At 44.3% G+C, this 15,149-nt stretch overlaps 1 protein-coding gene across 1 annotated transcript in view; it reads right to left on the bottom strand.

Moving 5' to 3' along the window:
• Window positions 1–421: 421 nt before the first annotated feature.
• LOC147453332 (calcineurin B-like protein 1) overlaps window positions 422–15,149 on the bottom strand; it is a 44,226-nt gene continuing 29,498 nt past the window's right edge. Inside the window, exons 7-11 of the mRNA XM_086518728.1 lie at window positions 1,550–1,658; window positions 1,395–1,447; window positions 1,207–1,287; window positions 1,021–1,133; window positions 422–906 (exon numbers count right to left, since the gene is read on the bottom strand). Coding sequence (XP_086374854.1) covers window positions 843–906; window positions 1,021–1,133; window positions 1,207–1,287; window positions 1,395–1,447; window positions 1,550–1,658 — 420 coding nt within the window. The 3' untranslated portion in view covers window positions 422–842. The remainder of the gene's footprint in view (window positions 907–1,020; window positions 1,134–1,206; window positions 1,288–1,394; window positions 1,448–1,549; window positions 1,659–15,149) is intronic.

Genomic DNA, 15,149 nt, shown 5'->3' with positions numbered 1-15,149 from the left:
TAAAGATGGAAGCCCTAAAAATGAATTGCTCACACTAGGTGAAAACTGATCTAGGAAATAAGGTTCTAATACCAAGGGGTTCATAGAGAGCCATACAAAATGAAAGGAAACAATGCGTTACCAATTAGCTTGAAAAGTCGGAGTGCATGGACATACATGATATGCGTGCATGTTTAAGCTCAGTGGGGGGGAGGGGTACGCCAATTCATGATCACTTCCTGATGTGAAAAAATTGTTATTTTTCTTCCTTCGCAATCGCGGCAAGGGAGTATACCCACCCCACCCCCTTTATGATATCCATAGGCCCTTACTCATGATGGGAAGGTGTAATAGAAGTCCAACGAGCTATCACAAAAATAATGTGTGATGTACTTCTTAACATCATAGCTAACTTCAGAATAGATGTGTTAACTCCATGAAATGCTGAAGCAAGAGAGCTCTGCTCTAAGGGTGGTATTATGAATCCACAAAGCATTCCATGTGCTTGACCGTATCTCCTTTAATAACGGGGCTTGTATGACGACCACATAACAAAGCAAAAGGACAACAAATTGCAGCAAGTTCATATAGACCGTCTCTCAACTAAGCTGACCCAAAATTTGTGAATAGACCAAAACCCTACTTCAAAGTCTCGACTGAGCTAATCCAAGAATTTTTGGTTCTTGGCCTGAATGATTGATACAATCACAATTCACTAATACAAATGTGGGTCATTCCAAAGAATCACACATTGTAGAGAATTGCTTCAAGGTACTTAAGTACCAAATTCCTGTTTTACCAATACTAGTGCAAACTTCAAGGAAGCATCTCACTCTCAGCAATCTTCATCAGCAGCTTTTCTGCTACACAGATGAATCATCGACCTCCGAATGGAAAATGAAACTTGGGAATGTGGTTGTGATGTCCCTAAATCGAAAAAAAATACACAAGAGCAGACATATTGAACTCCGAAAGCACAAACTCAAAATCGTTGTATGAATATTAAAGGTAGGGAGTAAAAAGAACCATTTGTAGGCCTACTTGAGATAAGGTAATGTCATCATTTTAATCAGTGCTGGATTCCGACAGACGAAGTTTCTCCACTCATCCTTATCGATTTTGCCATCTCTGTTCATGTCTGCATCTGCAAAAGTCTATGTATTGCATAGGAGATGAGCTTTATGGTTATATCATGTATGTGCCTGGTTAATACATGAAGTAAATGACCTTATCTAGAATGGCATCAATAACATCGTCTGAAAGTTGCATATCAGACTCCTCCATTGAAGCCACCAGCATTAACTTCACCTGTCATTACACAAACCCACAGCAGCTCTCAGAATGCATACAAAATGGTATCTAGAAAACATTGTATGTATGTCAGTGGAATAATGACACTGCACGCCTCGAATCACCTCTTCCCTTCCTATGTGTCCACTGTGGCGGAAGTCATATAATTTGAATGCAACTGCTTCCAGCACAACAAAAACCTTCATCAAGAAAAACACAGGACTGCACTGATGAGGATGCACTGACAACCTGAGAAACTACATTTTAATGTAGAGCTTACAATCTATTTTCTCCTCTTCAGAAGCATTCGGATGAAAAACACTCAAACCCCGGACAAATTCTCCGAATTCCAACACCCCGTCTCTTTTGACATCGAAAACATTAAACACCTAGCCATTTCAAACCAAAAGATGGTCATCTACCACAGCAATTTCTATCTTCATGTAGTTTCTTGATACTAAATGAGGAGTCCAAGGCATAATAACAGATGATCTTCATAACCAGGATTGCCTCTTGACTTGAACATAACACAAAGGGGAAAAAATATAGTCACACAAAAAATTCCAGCCATTCTGTTGCGATTCACACGTGTCCTTGCCAATACATGTCTGCAAAGCGCGAGCTATCTTTGCAATTCTTCCTAACTGGATAATTGCCTTAAAGTCTCCTAATCTTGCCTACTAAAGACTTTTAGATTATTACATTCATCCACAATGTGATATCTCAAGGTTTTCTGACTGAAGTCTTATGATGAACGAGACTTTCCAATCTCCTTCCCTCATATTTTGGAGTCCCTGATACAATAACTGCCCATCAGAGCAAGTTTCTGAAGTTTATGTTTTTAAGAACCTTCTACTCCACAGGTTAAGGTAAACCTCAGCAAAGACTGCTGAAAATGAAGCCTCCAGATGCTACCATAATTGCCATGCCAATATGCAGTTGTAAGAGAAGATGGCAAGAATGACGAAGGAACCAATAAACCAGCCTGGCATCCATGAAAAGTGAGTTAAGTTCTTTGAGATTATACCCATGAGTGTTACCTGATCTGTAAGGTGCAGCGGAAGTGAATGTTGAACTTTGCTCAAGATGAGTGCTCCGAATTGTGCTCAAGGGTTCCTTTGACTGACGGAAGGGAGAGCCTTCCGTTCCTTTAGTGAGAGAGTGCAATGGACACAAACAAAGTCGTGAACACTGTGAATGAAGGTGCATGAGACTGAGAGATAGAGAGAGAAGAATACGACACCAAAATGTTGTCAAAACCCTCCTCCGAAGGCCCCACTCTCTATGGCGAGAGCGGTCTACTATTGATTGCACAAATCTCTACAATGCTTGGACTTGCCGACTATGTTGACGATAATGAGGGCGACGATGAGACGGGCTGAAATCTGAAAACGCTAAGGGCTGAAATCTGCAAATCTCTATCTGCTGAATTGTGACTCTATGTCGGTGACAACGGCAACGACGACGCGCTGAAAACGCAGATGCTGAAATCTGCGTTTTCCGGGCTGAAACTGCAAACTACGCTGGATCTGACCGTGCAGCGAGGATCTGCGAGGTCTGGGGGTTCTACTGCAGAGTCTTGATGCTGGAAATTGAAAACGTTGATGCTATTCCGGGACTTGTCGCAATGAATCTGCAAAACGCTAGTAGGTCATGCTGATGCAAAAACGCTAGGGCTGAATTCTGATCTTACTAAGAAAATCTGCTAACGCTAGGGCTGATCTGCTATCCTGTTGTTGCCGGGGCTGATCTGCAATGCAAAACGCCAGGGCTGGTCTTGGCGGCAAAAACGCTAGGCTTTGCAGATGATTGAAAACGCTAGGTCTGTTGCGAGAAGGTGGTCTCGCTGAGAAGGTGCCTGTTGAACGTGAAGTTCCTACTGCCTCTTCTGCCAGAAAGTGCTAGCGCTAGGTTTGCTTATATACTTGGCTACTGAATTTGCCCTACCTAGTTCCCAACAAAAGTCACTTAAAAATAATAAGTGAAAATTGGCTAAAATAGGGAAAATAGGTCTATGCACTGTAAAAATGCTACCGATAGGTTCTGACTGTAATTTGATGATCATGCTGTGTGCAACCAGAGGATATGCATCTACTCTAAGTACCTGGACATGCACAGTCTGCGAACAGACTCACAAAAGTGCCAGAACACTTCCTAAGCTAACTCAACTGAACCCATGTCGTGAAGTAGCTTGTCCACGTACACATAGGGTTAGATGTGCACGTGACATCCCCTCCTTTTCAAAGTGAGGTACTGGTACCGAACTGTATGCCGTCGACGGAGATCGCCATCAACGTCCGGATGAATCCTGGGAAGGACTCTTCGCCGGCCCACTCTGATGCGTGGGTCATGCGATACTTGAACTTCATGAAGGTCTGCAACGGTTGCTTCTTTGGGCTGCGCCGAAAGCGACACAAAGTCATCTGTGTCTCCTTCAATGCCTCAACTTTGTCCATAGTCGTGCGTCTACCTTCTTCAAGAATCTCCGAGGCTAAAAATTCATGAAACCACTTCCAACACAAAAACATGAACATACCCATTCCATGTAAAGTGACTGGAAAAATTCTAATCTTCCTTAAAGACTGTGCATGCAATGTAGATGAACATAGAGACGGAGTGCCAAACCGTTCATCAAACACACGCAAACAATGGGGTCGAATCTGGACTTTTTGATCTAAATCGATCAACTGTTGCAAATCACAATGAAAATGCCGATGCTTGATGCTCAATCCTTCTTGTGCTCTTTCTGATATTGTGTCATGCCACGGAAGAGACATGGAATGTGAATTCCTTGGATGCAAACATGTCATCTTTTCATGAGGAATCCGCATACATCCGTGCTCATTCATGAGCGAATCGTGTTCTTCGTACCATATGTCATGCCTATGAAAAGGGATCACATAACGACGGTGACTAAAATACAGGAAAGCATCACAAATGAAACACTCGAACAATGCGTACTGACTAATCATGCACATACACAATACTTCTTGTGGGGGTTCTTTGGACCTCGACTCGAAAGCCAAGATCGGTTCTTTGTGATCGATCAAATCTACAATGAGGTTAGCTTCACTAGAAAAAGTATCAACTAAACCATCATCCTTCTGAACAATCACATCTTTATCATGCAAATCATCATGCTCGTGAATAATCACTTGATCATGGAAATCATGTGTGTCATGCTTTGGAGAAGGATATGGCAGCAAAAGAAGGACCACCAACTTTAGAATTCGAGGGATACGATCAAGTTGATTTGAAGCCTTTGAAAAGGCTTACTACGGATAATCCTAGTATCGGAGTCTATTGTTGGGAGGATAGAAACGTCAAAGATCTTCTTTAGACTTCTCATGCCAAATCAGAACAGCTAACGCCCATGAAGATCATTTATATCTACAAAATCAAGGACAAGGGATCACCAGATCTATCAACCTACTTGTTTAGAGATTGTTATAACAATAACTTTGTTATAATGACTCTTGAGGAGGTGGACAAACCAAATAACAAGGATACTCCATAAGGGATTGGATATTGGGCCAAGGACCAGAAACTATTCCAAGAGATGAACACCGTGAGAGAGCGAGTCAATTCTGCTTTTCTTTCTTGGTGCTCGCGAGCCAATTCTGCTCGTATTTCTTCGGCCGCCAAGCGTGCTTGCTCTTGCTCATGCTCTATGGCTGCCATTCTTTCTTTGTGTTCTGCCTTTCTTTTTGCTTTTCTTGCTTCGCGTTCTAACTTCCTGTCCATCATCATATTGTCGGAAAGCTCCATAGGAGTTAGTGCAATCCTTGGCGTAGATGGGGAAGAGGGAGGGTCGGAAAAACCTCCTAGTGGGGAAGACTCTTCTTCGCCACTCCCATGCGAAGTATCCATTCCGCTTCGGGTGATGATCATCCACTGAAGTCTTGGGTTCTTAAGTTCACGAGGAACTTGGGTTCTTGTGGTTCTTGGTTCTTGAGTTCTTGAGGGTCTTGAGGTTCCTTTTTAGCTTGCAATCTGTGTTAGAGAAGGATCTTCTCTTACCCGAGCTCTTCTCTTTCCCTCGGGCGCACCCCTTGGTGGCCTTGCGCTCACACCAAGGTTGCTTTCTCCCACCTCACGTCGATTGGCCGGCCACTAAGTGCACGGTCCGCTCTCAATGAGTGAAAAGAGAAACAAGGGGAGGTTGGACAAGCCCTTCTTTCTTGGGTTTCCTGTCACTCTTCAAAAACACGATTAGGAATCGACATGCCCAAGAGGTCTTGGTTACGTGCAACCGCAACAAGCGAAAAAAATTATTGTGGTTCTTTCATTGAGTTGATACAAAATACTGCCAAAGCTCTGATACCGATGTAAGGTGCAGCGGAAGTGAATGTTGAACTTTGCTCAAGATGAGTGCTCCGAACTGTGCTCTAGGGTTCTTTTACTGACGGAAGGGAGAGCCTTCCGTTCCTTTAGTGAGAGAGTGCAATGGACACAAACAAAGAGGCAAACACTGTGAATGAAGGTGCATGAGACTGAGAGATAGAGAGAGAAGAATACAACACAGAATGTTGTCAAAACCCTCCTCCGAAGGCCCCACTCTCTATGGCGAGAGCGATCTACTATTGACTGCACAAATCTCTACAATGCTTGGACTTGCCAATGATGTCGACGATGATGAGGACGACGACGAGACGGGCTGAAATCTGAGAACGCTAAGGACTGAAATCTGCAAATCTTTATCTGTCGAATTCTGACTCTATGTCGGTGACGACGGCGATGACGACGATGCAACGACGACGCGCTGAAAGAGTTTTCCGGGCTGAAACTGCAAACTACGCTGGATCTGACCGTGCGGCGAAAATCTGCTGCGGGAAGGTGAGATCTGTAAGGTCTGGGGGAGGTTCTACTGCAAAGTCTTGATGCCGGAAACTGAAATCACTGATGCTATTCAGAGACTTGTCGCGATGAATCTGCAAAACGCTAGTAGGTCATGCTGATGCAAAAACGCTAGGGCTGAATTATGATCTTGCTGAGGAAATTTGCTAACGCTAGGGCTAATCTGTTATCCTGCTGTTGCCGGGGCTGATCTACAATGCAAAACGCTAGGGCTGGTCTTCGGGGCAAAAACGCTAGGCTTTGCAGATGATTGAAAACGCTAGGTCTGTTGCGGCAAAGTGGTCTTGTTGAGAAGGTGCCTATTGAACACGAAGTTCCTGCTGCCTCTTCTTCCAGAAAGTGCTAGCGCTAGGTTTGCTTATATACTTGGCTACTGAATTTGCTCTACCTAGTTCCCAAAAAAAGTCACTTAAAAATAATACGTGAAAATTGGCTAAAATAGGGAAAATAGGTCTATGCACTGTAAAAATGCTACTGAGGGGTTCTGACTGTAATCTGATGATCATGTTGTGTGCAACCAGAGGATATGCATCTACTCTAAGTGCCTGGAAATGCACGGTCTGCGAACAGACTCACAAAAGTGCCAGAACACTTCCTAAGCTAACTGAACTGAACCAATGTCATGAAGTAGCTTGTCCACGTACACATAGGGTTAGATGTGTATGTGACATGATCATGCTTCCTAAAATGAAAAACATACTTACATGAGCAAAAGACCATAATGACCTTTACAGATCCAAAACCTGGGACAAGTATTGTCAATGTAACACCATGTAGCACAACCAAAAAAACTTGTAATCTAGAATCAAAATCTGTCCACGGAGTAAAACCATCAACTTGGTAAAATTAAGGTGCCTTGATGTTTAAATTGTGTAAACTTGGGCTCTTTTTTGCATGCCACAAGGACACGGATTTAGGACAAACATCATGGATGTAGGGGTCAAATGCATGCCCTTGTGGCAGCACAATGTGACCCCTACTTTAGACAGGATCCTTGACATTGTGAATTTTGACAAATTATTAAATATTGGAGCAAAACAATATGTGAACCTAATATCTCTGTGTCTAAAGTGAAATCAGTACAGACTGAAGGAAAGGGGTCAAGCCTCAAGGAGTTTCGAGAGAGCGGCATCTAATGTGGTTGGGACGACGGCCCTGACATGCTGGAGGTGTGATGAGTATGGTCACTATGGACCTGGGCATATTGTCATAGCTATATCAAACGTGATTCCTCTCTCGTGTGGCTACTCCTTTAGTTCTACCTTTTATCTTTCAATGTCTTGATGAGAGGAGCACGTATACCAAACTAGCACTCCAAAACAATAGATGATACATTAAACCATGCGACTCCAAGTTCCAGGTGATCATGATTGTTATAAACTTAAGCATAGCTAGTTGAGGGAGAAACTGGGAACAAGTAGTAATGTTGCACAATCACATCATAAAGTAAAGGTCCAAATATGCAGAAGATTAGCTTGAAGAAGAACCCTTGAGATTATACAAGCCCTGTAAGCTTGCAACTCAGTGTAAACACGCATCCTGAAGGTATTTTTGAGCAGCAACCACATCCAAGTAACACGCTAATCTTGAAGGTTCTTGACCACTCAATAAAGACACTCAAACCTGCTGCTCTGAGGATTAAAGAGCACCTAAGAAGAGGTCAGCACTTCCTGGGAGTGCACCTAGCTTTTACCAGTTCAATGACATTAGAGCAGGACAGCTAGCTTTTACCAGAGAATAAGTGGTGCTTTCTAATGGAAAGCCCTACCTCATAACATTCCTCCCCTTAATTCTTGTTTCCCCTCCTCCCCTCTCATCTGCATGCGGTGGCTCCGCCCCACCATTGCCATCTCTCCCCTGTTTTGTTTCCCGTGCTCCCCGCTAATGATGTCTTGACACAGTTGTACATGTTTTTTGGGACTGTTGTGACGGATCTTGGGGCTTTACTAAGTATAAATTCCTCAGAGAGGATCTTATTTTGAAAGACAAGCACAACGATGTTCAGAGGCAAAGAAAGCGTAGGGAAGAAAGCAGAGAGCTGAAAATTTTACAAGTTTCAGAACGGTAGTGAGCACCACTCGCATTTTGGATATCGTATTACTAAGCAATGGAGACAATAGTCAACTGAGGTGCCATTATCAACATCAAAGCTTTCCATGCCTTTGTTACTTGATTGGAAAAGTTGCATGTAGTGAGTTTTTCCAGCAAACTAGCACAGGACAGCATACAATGTACATCATAGATCGGCATTCATACTTGCAATTGTTGCAACGGAAGAAGAGGGCGTTTCTAACTCGTTTAGAGCAGGATTTATACCAGCTGTTTTTGAGCCACGATTCAGGCAAGGCATGGTGACTCTTCCATGGACATTCTTCCCCACCAGTCATCACTTCTACGGAGGCATGGAGTCAGTATGCACCATCTCTCTACACAGTCTCGGGGCAGCCACCTCTTCCGGATCCGCCACAGCCATGCCCACACACGTGCTTTCTTTACCGCCGAGATGGTAAAGAAGGCAATTGACAGGATGAGGACCAGGAGAGCATATGATCATGATGGCCTAGTAGTAGAGCATTTTATACATGCCAGAGATCTGCTTGCATAGCTTCTAGCAGTGATGTTCAACCGTGCCTTGTGTGAGAGCCTACCTGATACATGAAGTTTGTCTACTATCATACCTATCTTCAAGTCATGGGACCCTATGGAGCCCGGGAACTACCGCACTATCATGATTGGACACACATCGGCACGGTTGTACGCATCCATCCTTGAGCAGCAATTAAGTAGATGGGCAGAGAGAGAGGGTGTACGGCCAGCAGGACAAGCGGGTTTCAAGAGAGGTTTCTCTACTCTTGATCATATTCTGACACTCAAAGCCATATTGAGGAGGGAAGATCACATGGGAGACGGCTCTATATCTTTGTGTATTTCCGCAAAGCCTTCGAGAATCGATACAATGCTCAGAGCTAGATAGATGTGCATCCTGCAGGGATGGGGGTACCCACAGAGTTGATTTGGGGGATCGGGGCTCTATACAGGTCAGTATTGGGGCATGTACGCACTCTAGAGGGGCTTTCTGATTTGGTTCACTCCACTATCGGAGTGAAAAAGGGTTGCCTACTATCTCCTACACTATTTGGCATGTATGTGGATGAGGTTTCTAATTACATTGAGAGGGATGGTGATAGAGGAGCAGATTTGGCAAGGACATGGATCCCACTATTGTTATATGCTGATGATATTGTGTTGATTTCTGACTCTCCAAAGGGAATGCAACATCACTTAGATGCCTAGTGCACATTTGCTCATGACAATGGATGGTCTGTTAACTTGGGGAAAACCAAAGTTATGGTGTTTAACACCACACCATGGTGGGTCCGAAGGTCAGCACCCACATTTACATATGGCCAGGAGACGGTGGAGTATACAGATGCATATACCTATCTTGGAGTAGTTTTCAGTGGACCGGTGTTTTCATTGAGGAGAGCAGCAGAGACTAGATTGACGAGAGCTTATGCAGCCTTGGGAGGATTGAAGAAGATGTGTTCGCAGGGTCAGTTTCAGGATCCTTGAACAAAGCTCTAGCTTTTTGACACTCTAGTGGCTTCAGCTATGCTTTACGGAGTTCAGATTTGGGGGACCCTCGGTGGACCACCAGGGCAGATCTGGTAGCATTGATGGATGGAGATGTATGGAGAGGCCTTTAGTCTCTATGATCTCTCGGATGATTCAGGGTAAGGCCTTGGTGCCACATGAGATTATTTGAGCCGAGCTAGCTGCCCCCCCTCTTGTGGTCGAGGCACTTACTAGATCAGTATCCTTCATGCAGGACTTTCCCAGAGACAGATATGCTCGACTAGCGCTTGAGTCATCCCGATAGCTAGCACTACAGGGGGATACATCATCCTGGTATGGGCACATGACATCATGGTTTCAATCACATGGTTTCAGCATGGATAGAATGCCTCCGTTCCAGTTTTCCTTGGATGCACCCTCCCTATCTCTCACACGGACAAGATCACTAGACTCATACGTCATGATTTAATTCGGCTTGATACCAAGAGCACATGGATACAACCGACACAAGAGTTGGGCACGAAGACGGCTTTCTATAGAGACCATCTTCTCCAACTAATAGAGGATGGATATGCGATCAGATTGGCCTATATGGACACTCATTTATCGTATCGGATACAATGTGCTACGATGTGCTATTGGTCAGATGCGCACATCATCGTATCAACTAGAGATTGAGACTGGCAAATTTAGGAGAGTACCGGCAGAGGCCAGGATGTGTCAGTTGTGTCATATAGAGCCGGAAACAGAGTTACATCACATTTGTCATTGTCAGGTATACTATGAGATACGAGGCCGCTTTCATTGTCTATTCAAAGAGGGCTTTGGACCATTGGCTAGAGTCATGAGATATTAGGATCAGAGATGCCTCGGGTTGTTTTTGCTAGAGAAGCGCAAACACAGGGAGAGTCTCTTGAGAAGATCAGGTAGCAAGGTGGTTCCAACCGTACTGTACATTTGGCAAGGACATGGATCCCACTATTGTTATATACTGATGATAGTGTTGATTTCTGACTCCCAAAAGGGGATGCAGCATCATTAGATGCCTTGTGCACATTTGCTCATGACAATTTATTGTCTGTTAACCTGGGAAAAACCAAGGTTATGGTGTTTAACACCACACCATAGTGGGTCCGAAGGTCAGCACTCACATTTACATATGGCCAGGACATGGTGGAGTATATAGATGCATACACCTATCTTGGGGTAGTTTTCAATGGACCGGTGTTTTCATTGAGGAGAGCAACAGAGACTAGATTGACGAGAGCTTATGCAGCCTTGGGAGGATTGGAGAAGATGCATTCGCAGGTTCAGTTTCACGAACCTCGAACAAAGCTCTGGCTTTTTGATACTCTAGTGGCTTCAGATATGCTTTACGGAGTTCAAATTTGGGGGACCCTCGATGGACCACCAAGACAGATCTTGCAGCACTGATGGATGGAGATGTATGGAGAGGCCTTTAGTCTCTATGATCTCTTGGATGATTCGGGCTAAGGCCTCAATGCCACATGAGATTATTTAAGCCGAGCTAGCTGCCCCCCCTCTCGTGGTTGAGGCACTTACTAGATCAGTATCCTTCATGCATAGTTTATGGCACCTCCCCTGTCACGTGACACATCCCGACCCTATGTGTCCGTGGACTAGCTACACCATAGCAGGGTTCCCGTCAGTCAAGTCAGTTTAGATTAGCAGTGATCTAGGACTTTTGTGAGTCTATTCGTAGACCGTGCATGCCCAATCACTTAGCATAGATGCATATCCTCCGGTTGCACACAGCATGATCATCAGTATTCCCTTCAAGATCCATCAGATTCAATCAAGGGAATTTTCCAGTGCATTTAGCCTATTTTCCTATTTTTGGTTATTTTCACTTATTATTTTTAAGTGACTTTCCAACAAAAGTAGGTAGGGCAATTTTACTAAGTTAATATATAAGCAAACCCAAGTTAGCACTTTCTGGCAGAAGAGGCAGCAGGAGCTTCCCACTCAACAGGCAACTTCTCAGCAGTACCCCCCCTCTCAGCACCCCTAGCGTTTTCAACCCTAGGCCATCCTCTCCCATCTCTTGGCGTTTTCCTTCCACACCATTAGCATCGCCATAAGCCTCTTCTCTGGCGTTTTTCCCGCGATCTACAAGCCTCAGCCCCAGCGTTTTCCTTGCAAAAACGCCAGCAGCACTTGCAGATCTCAGTGTTTTTCAGCCAGCGATCTCAGCAGCAAAAACACAGATTTTCAGCCTTGACAAATGCAGATTTCCAGCAGATAAACACTAGCAGATCAGCCCCAGATTGGTTGCAGAAGTTCCCCCATCATTAGCCAAAGAAAACGCAGCCAAAACAGTCCCGAAAATCAGCAGTTAGAAGACCACAGACTTCAGCCATCAAGTCATCGTCGTCATCACCGTCGTCGTCATCGGCATAGTCCCATTGCATACGCATTGTACACCTTTGTGCAATCAAAGTAGACCGCTTTCGCCGACGAGAGTGGGGCCTTCGGAGGAGGGTTTTACAACCTCTCGGGTGTCGTATCTCTTCTCTCTCCTTCTCTCAGTCTCATTCACTTGCACGCACAATATCCACTCACTTTTGTTCGTGATCATAGCACTCTCATAGACCGAAGGCTCTCTCCTTCCCTAAGAACTAAAAGGAACCTTGAGCAAATAAAGATCACTAATCTTGAGAAAATACAACATTCATTCCGCTGCACCTTACATCCCCATAGTCAGATATGCTCAGCTAGCCCTTGAGGCATCCCGGCAACTAGCGCTACAGGGGGATATAGCATGTTGGTATGGGCAAAAGACATCATGGTTTCAATCATGGTTTCAACATGGATAGACTGCCTCTGTTCCAATACTCCCTGGATGCACCCTCCCTATCTCTCACACGGACAGAGATCACTAGACTCATACGTCAGGATCAGATTCAACTAGATAGCAGGAGCACATGGATACAACCGACACAGGAGTTGGGCACGAAGATGGCTTTCTATAGAGAGCATCTTCTCTAACTAACAGAGGATGGATATGTGATCAGACCGACATATATGGCACTAATTTATCCCATGGGATACGATGTGCTATTGGTCAGATGCGCACATCATTGCATCAATTAGAGATTGAGACTGAGATTTAGGAGAGTACTAGCAAAGGCCAGGATTTGCTAGTTGTGTCATATAGAGCCAAAGACCGAGTTACATCATATTTGTCATTGTCCGGTATACTATAAGATATGAGGCCGCTTTCATTGTCTATTCAGAGAGGGCTTTGGATCGTTGGCTAGAGTCATGAGATGTCAGGATCAGAGATGCCTCGGGTTGTTTTTGCTAGAGCTGCACAAATACAGGGAGAGTCTCTTAAGGAGATTAGGCAATGGGAGACATTGAAAGAGGGAGATCAATGGCTTCTTTAGAGCAAAGACTCGGCGGTCAGATGAGAAAGCCTCAGAGCACTCTTCAAAGCCCATCTATACCAAAGGTATATTAGTTGACAGAGCCATACACACCCACACCTACGAGGGCGAGCACGACATTGACGGAGGCTCCATTAGAGGATTAGAACTGTTCTAGCACGACATGCGAGACGTCCAGTGTGACTATTTACAGAGGCGGACATTTACGATGCTCTTCAACGACTTATGCAGTACTTTTTCGGACAACGCCCGATGCTGGGAATCCTTGGGCATTGATGATGAGGATGATGGTTTTAGTTTTTCGCTCGACTTTATCTTTATTTTGTACCCAGACATTGTATTAGATCCACGAAGATTGTATCAGTTTGGTATCATAGGTCATTTTGGCCTTTGAAGATGTTTAATATAACATTTCATTTCCATGAGCATTCACAAAGAGTTCAGTTGAAGTGTCAAGAAAGGCTTGCCAAATTCTTGTGCATAAGGATGTAAAGGTTCACAATGGGCTTTGTTTTTCAATACCACAGAAATAAACCACAAATTTGGACTTTGGGCTTGCAGTTACAGCTCGCTTTCCAAGGCTTCCCAAGTTTGCCCAGCTGAGGAGGTAGAAGTTTAAGCATTGTGTTTAGTGAAAGGATTAATCCAACTGGCATTAATGAGCTTGCAACCCTTACTTAGTCAAGTCCCCCCTGCCCCCCAAACACCTTTCATGGGAGATAGTTTTCTTTATTTGTCTCCCTATTCAATTTGAAAAAAGGGCATGTAGGATTCAAGTGTGCCCATTGTACAGTACTAGAAATCAGAGACAACAAGCAGCAAAACCAGACACTCTTCTTCAGTATTGTTGTAAAAGAATGTTCATAAGGCAGAAAAACGCTGGAAGGAATGGACGCTTAGCTCCTACCACAAATGTTCCTTCTTGTTTGAGTGCTCATACTAAACATGCACCAATGTACTGTTTCATATGAGATCCGAGGGGGATACCATCGCCTTTTTCATGAATGCTTTGGACTGTTGCATCGGACCATGTGCTTTGAGGTTCAGAGGTGCCTGGGGCTAGTTTTACTGGAGCTTAGGCGTCACAAAGAGTCTTGAGGGACAGAAGAGTAGAGGGCCCCGTGCTGTCAACACAGAGATCTGTCAGACTTCCTCCACCTCTACTTCCTCATCCACTGATCTACCCTACCATAGACACCACTCTGAAGGTATTACATCAGAAATGCCAATCATAGAGTGAGGTGTCCACGACCGTGAGGACCTTGCTTACAGCTTCCTCACCATTGGCGGTTCAAGCCATCATTGGAGGGACGACTCAACAATATCTCCCCCTCTTGAGGTGTCCACGACCGTGAGGACCTTGCTTACAGCTTCCTCACCATTGGCGGTTCAAGCCATCATTGGAGGGACGACTCGACAATATCTCCCCCTCTTGAGCCAACCATTGGAGATACTGGGTGAAGCAGACTATCCTACGACTTTCTAGCTGTAGCTGTAGAGCTACAGAATCATTCATGCGCTTTTTCTTTTCTATTCTAGCTAGCTAAGACTTCAGCTAGGATTATGCTTCATTTGTGATGACAATTTACGATGACACATATCATCATTAATTGTACGTTGTTCTGGTCTCATGGGCTATTCTGGCCATTAAGCCCATGGGCTATTCTCATGAGTTATTCTTCCTTTCTTTCTTGTCTATGTGTAACGCTCTTTGAAAGAGCCTCGTGCCAAAAATTCAGTCATTTCTTCTTTTTTGTTGTTATCAAGCTCCATTGCAATCTCCCACTCTTTGTAATTTCCCTTCGGGCATGTGCCCTTGAAGTGTTTGTCTGAAAAAATAATCTTCGAAGAAGGAGACAGATTCAGCTCTTCAAGGTTCATTACCTTTCATTTCTAGCTGATCTGTGCAATCCACTGCACTCCATGATACACATCTACCCTTATGTAAAATACATCACAACTAGTTCATGTGGCTCACTGAATGCAAATTGTGATTGGATTTCCCAATCCATCAAGCATTCACAATGGGGTACAGTT

This window comes from Adiantum capillus-veneris, chromosome 8, assembly GCF_014529385.1.
Source record: "Adiantum capillus-veneris isolate H3 chromosome 8, ASM1452938v2, whole genome shotgun sequence".
In the NCBI taxonomy this organism is placed as follows: Eukaryota; Viridiplantae; Streptophyta; class Polypodiopsida; order Polypodiales; family Pteridaceae; genus Adiantum; species Adiantum capillus-veneris.
Note: the sequence above shows the minus strand (reverse complement) of the source record. Positions and strands in the feature narration are given on the sequence as shown.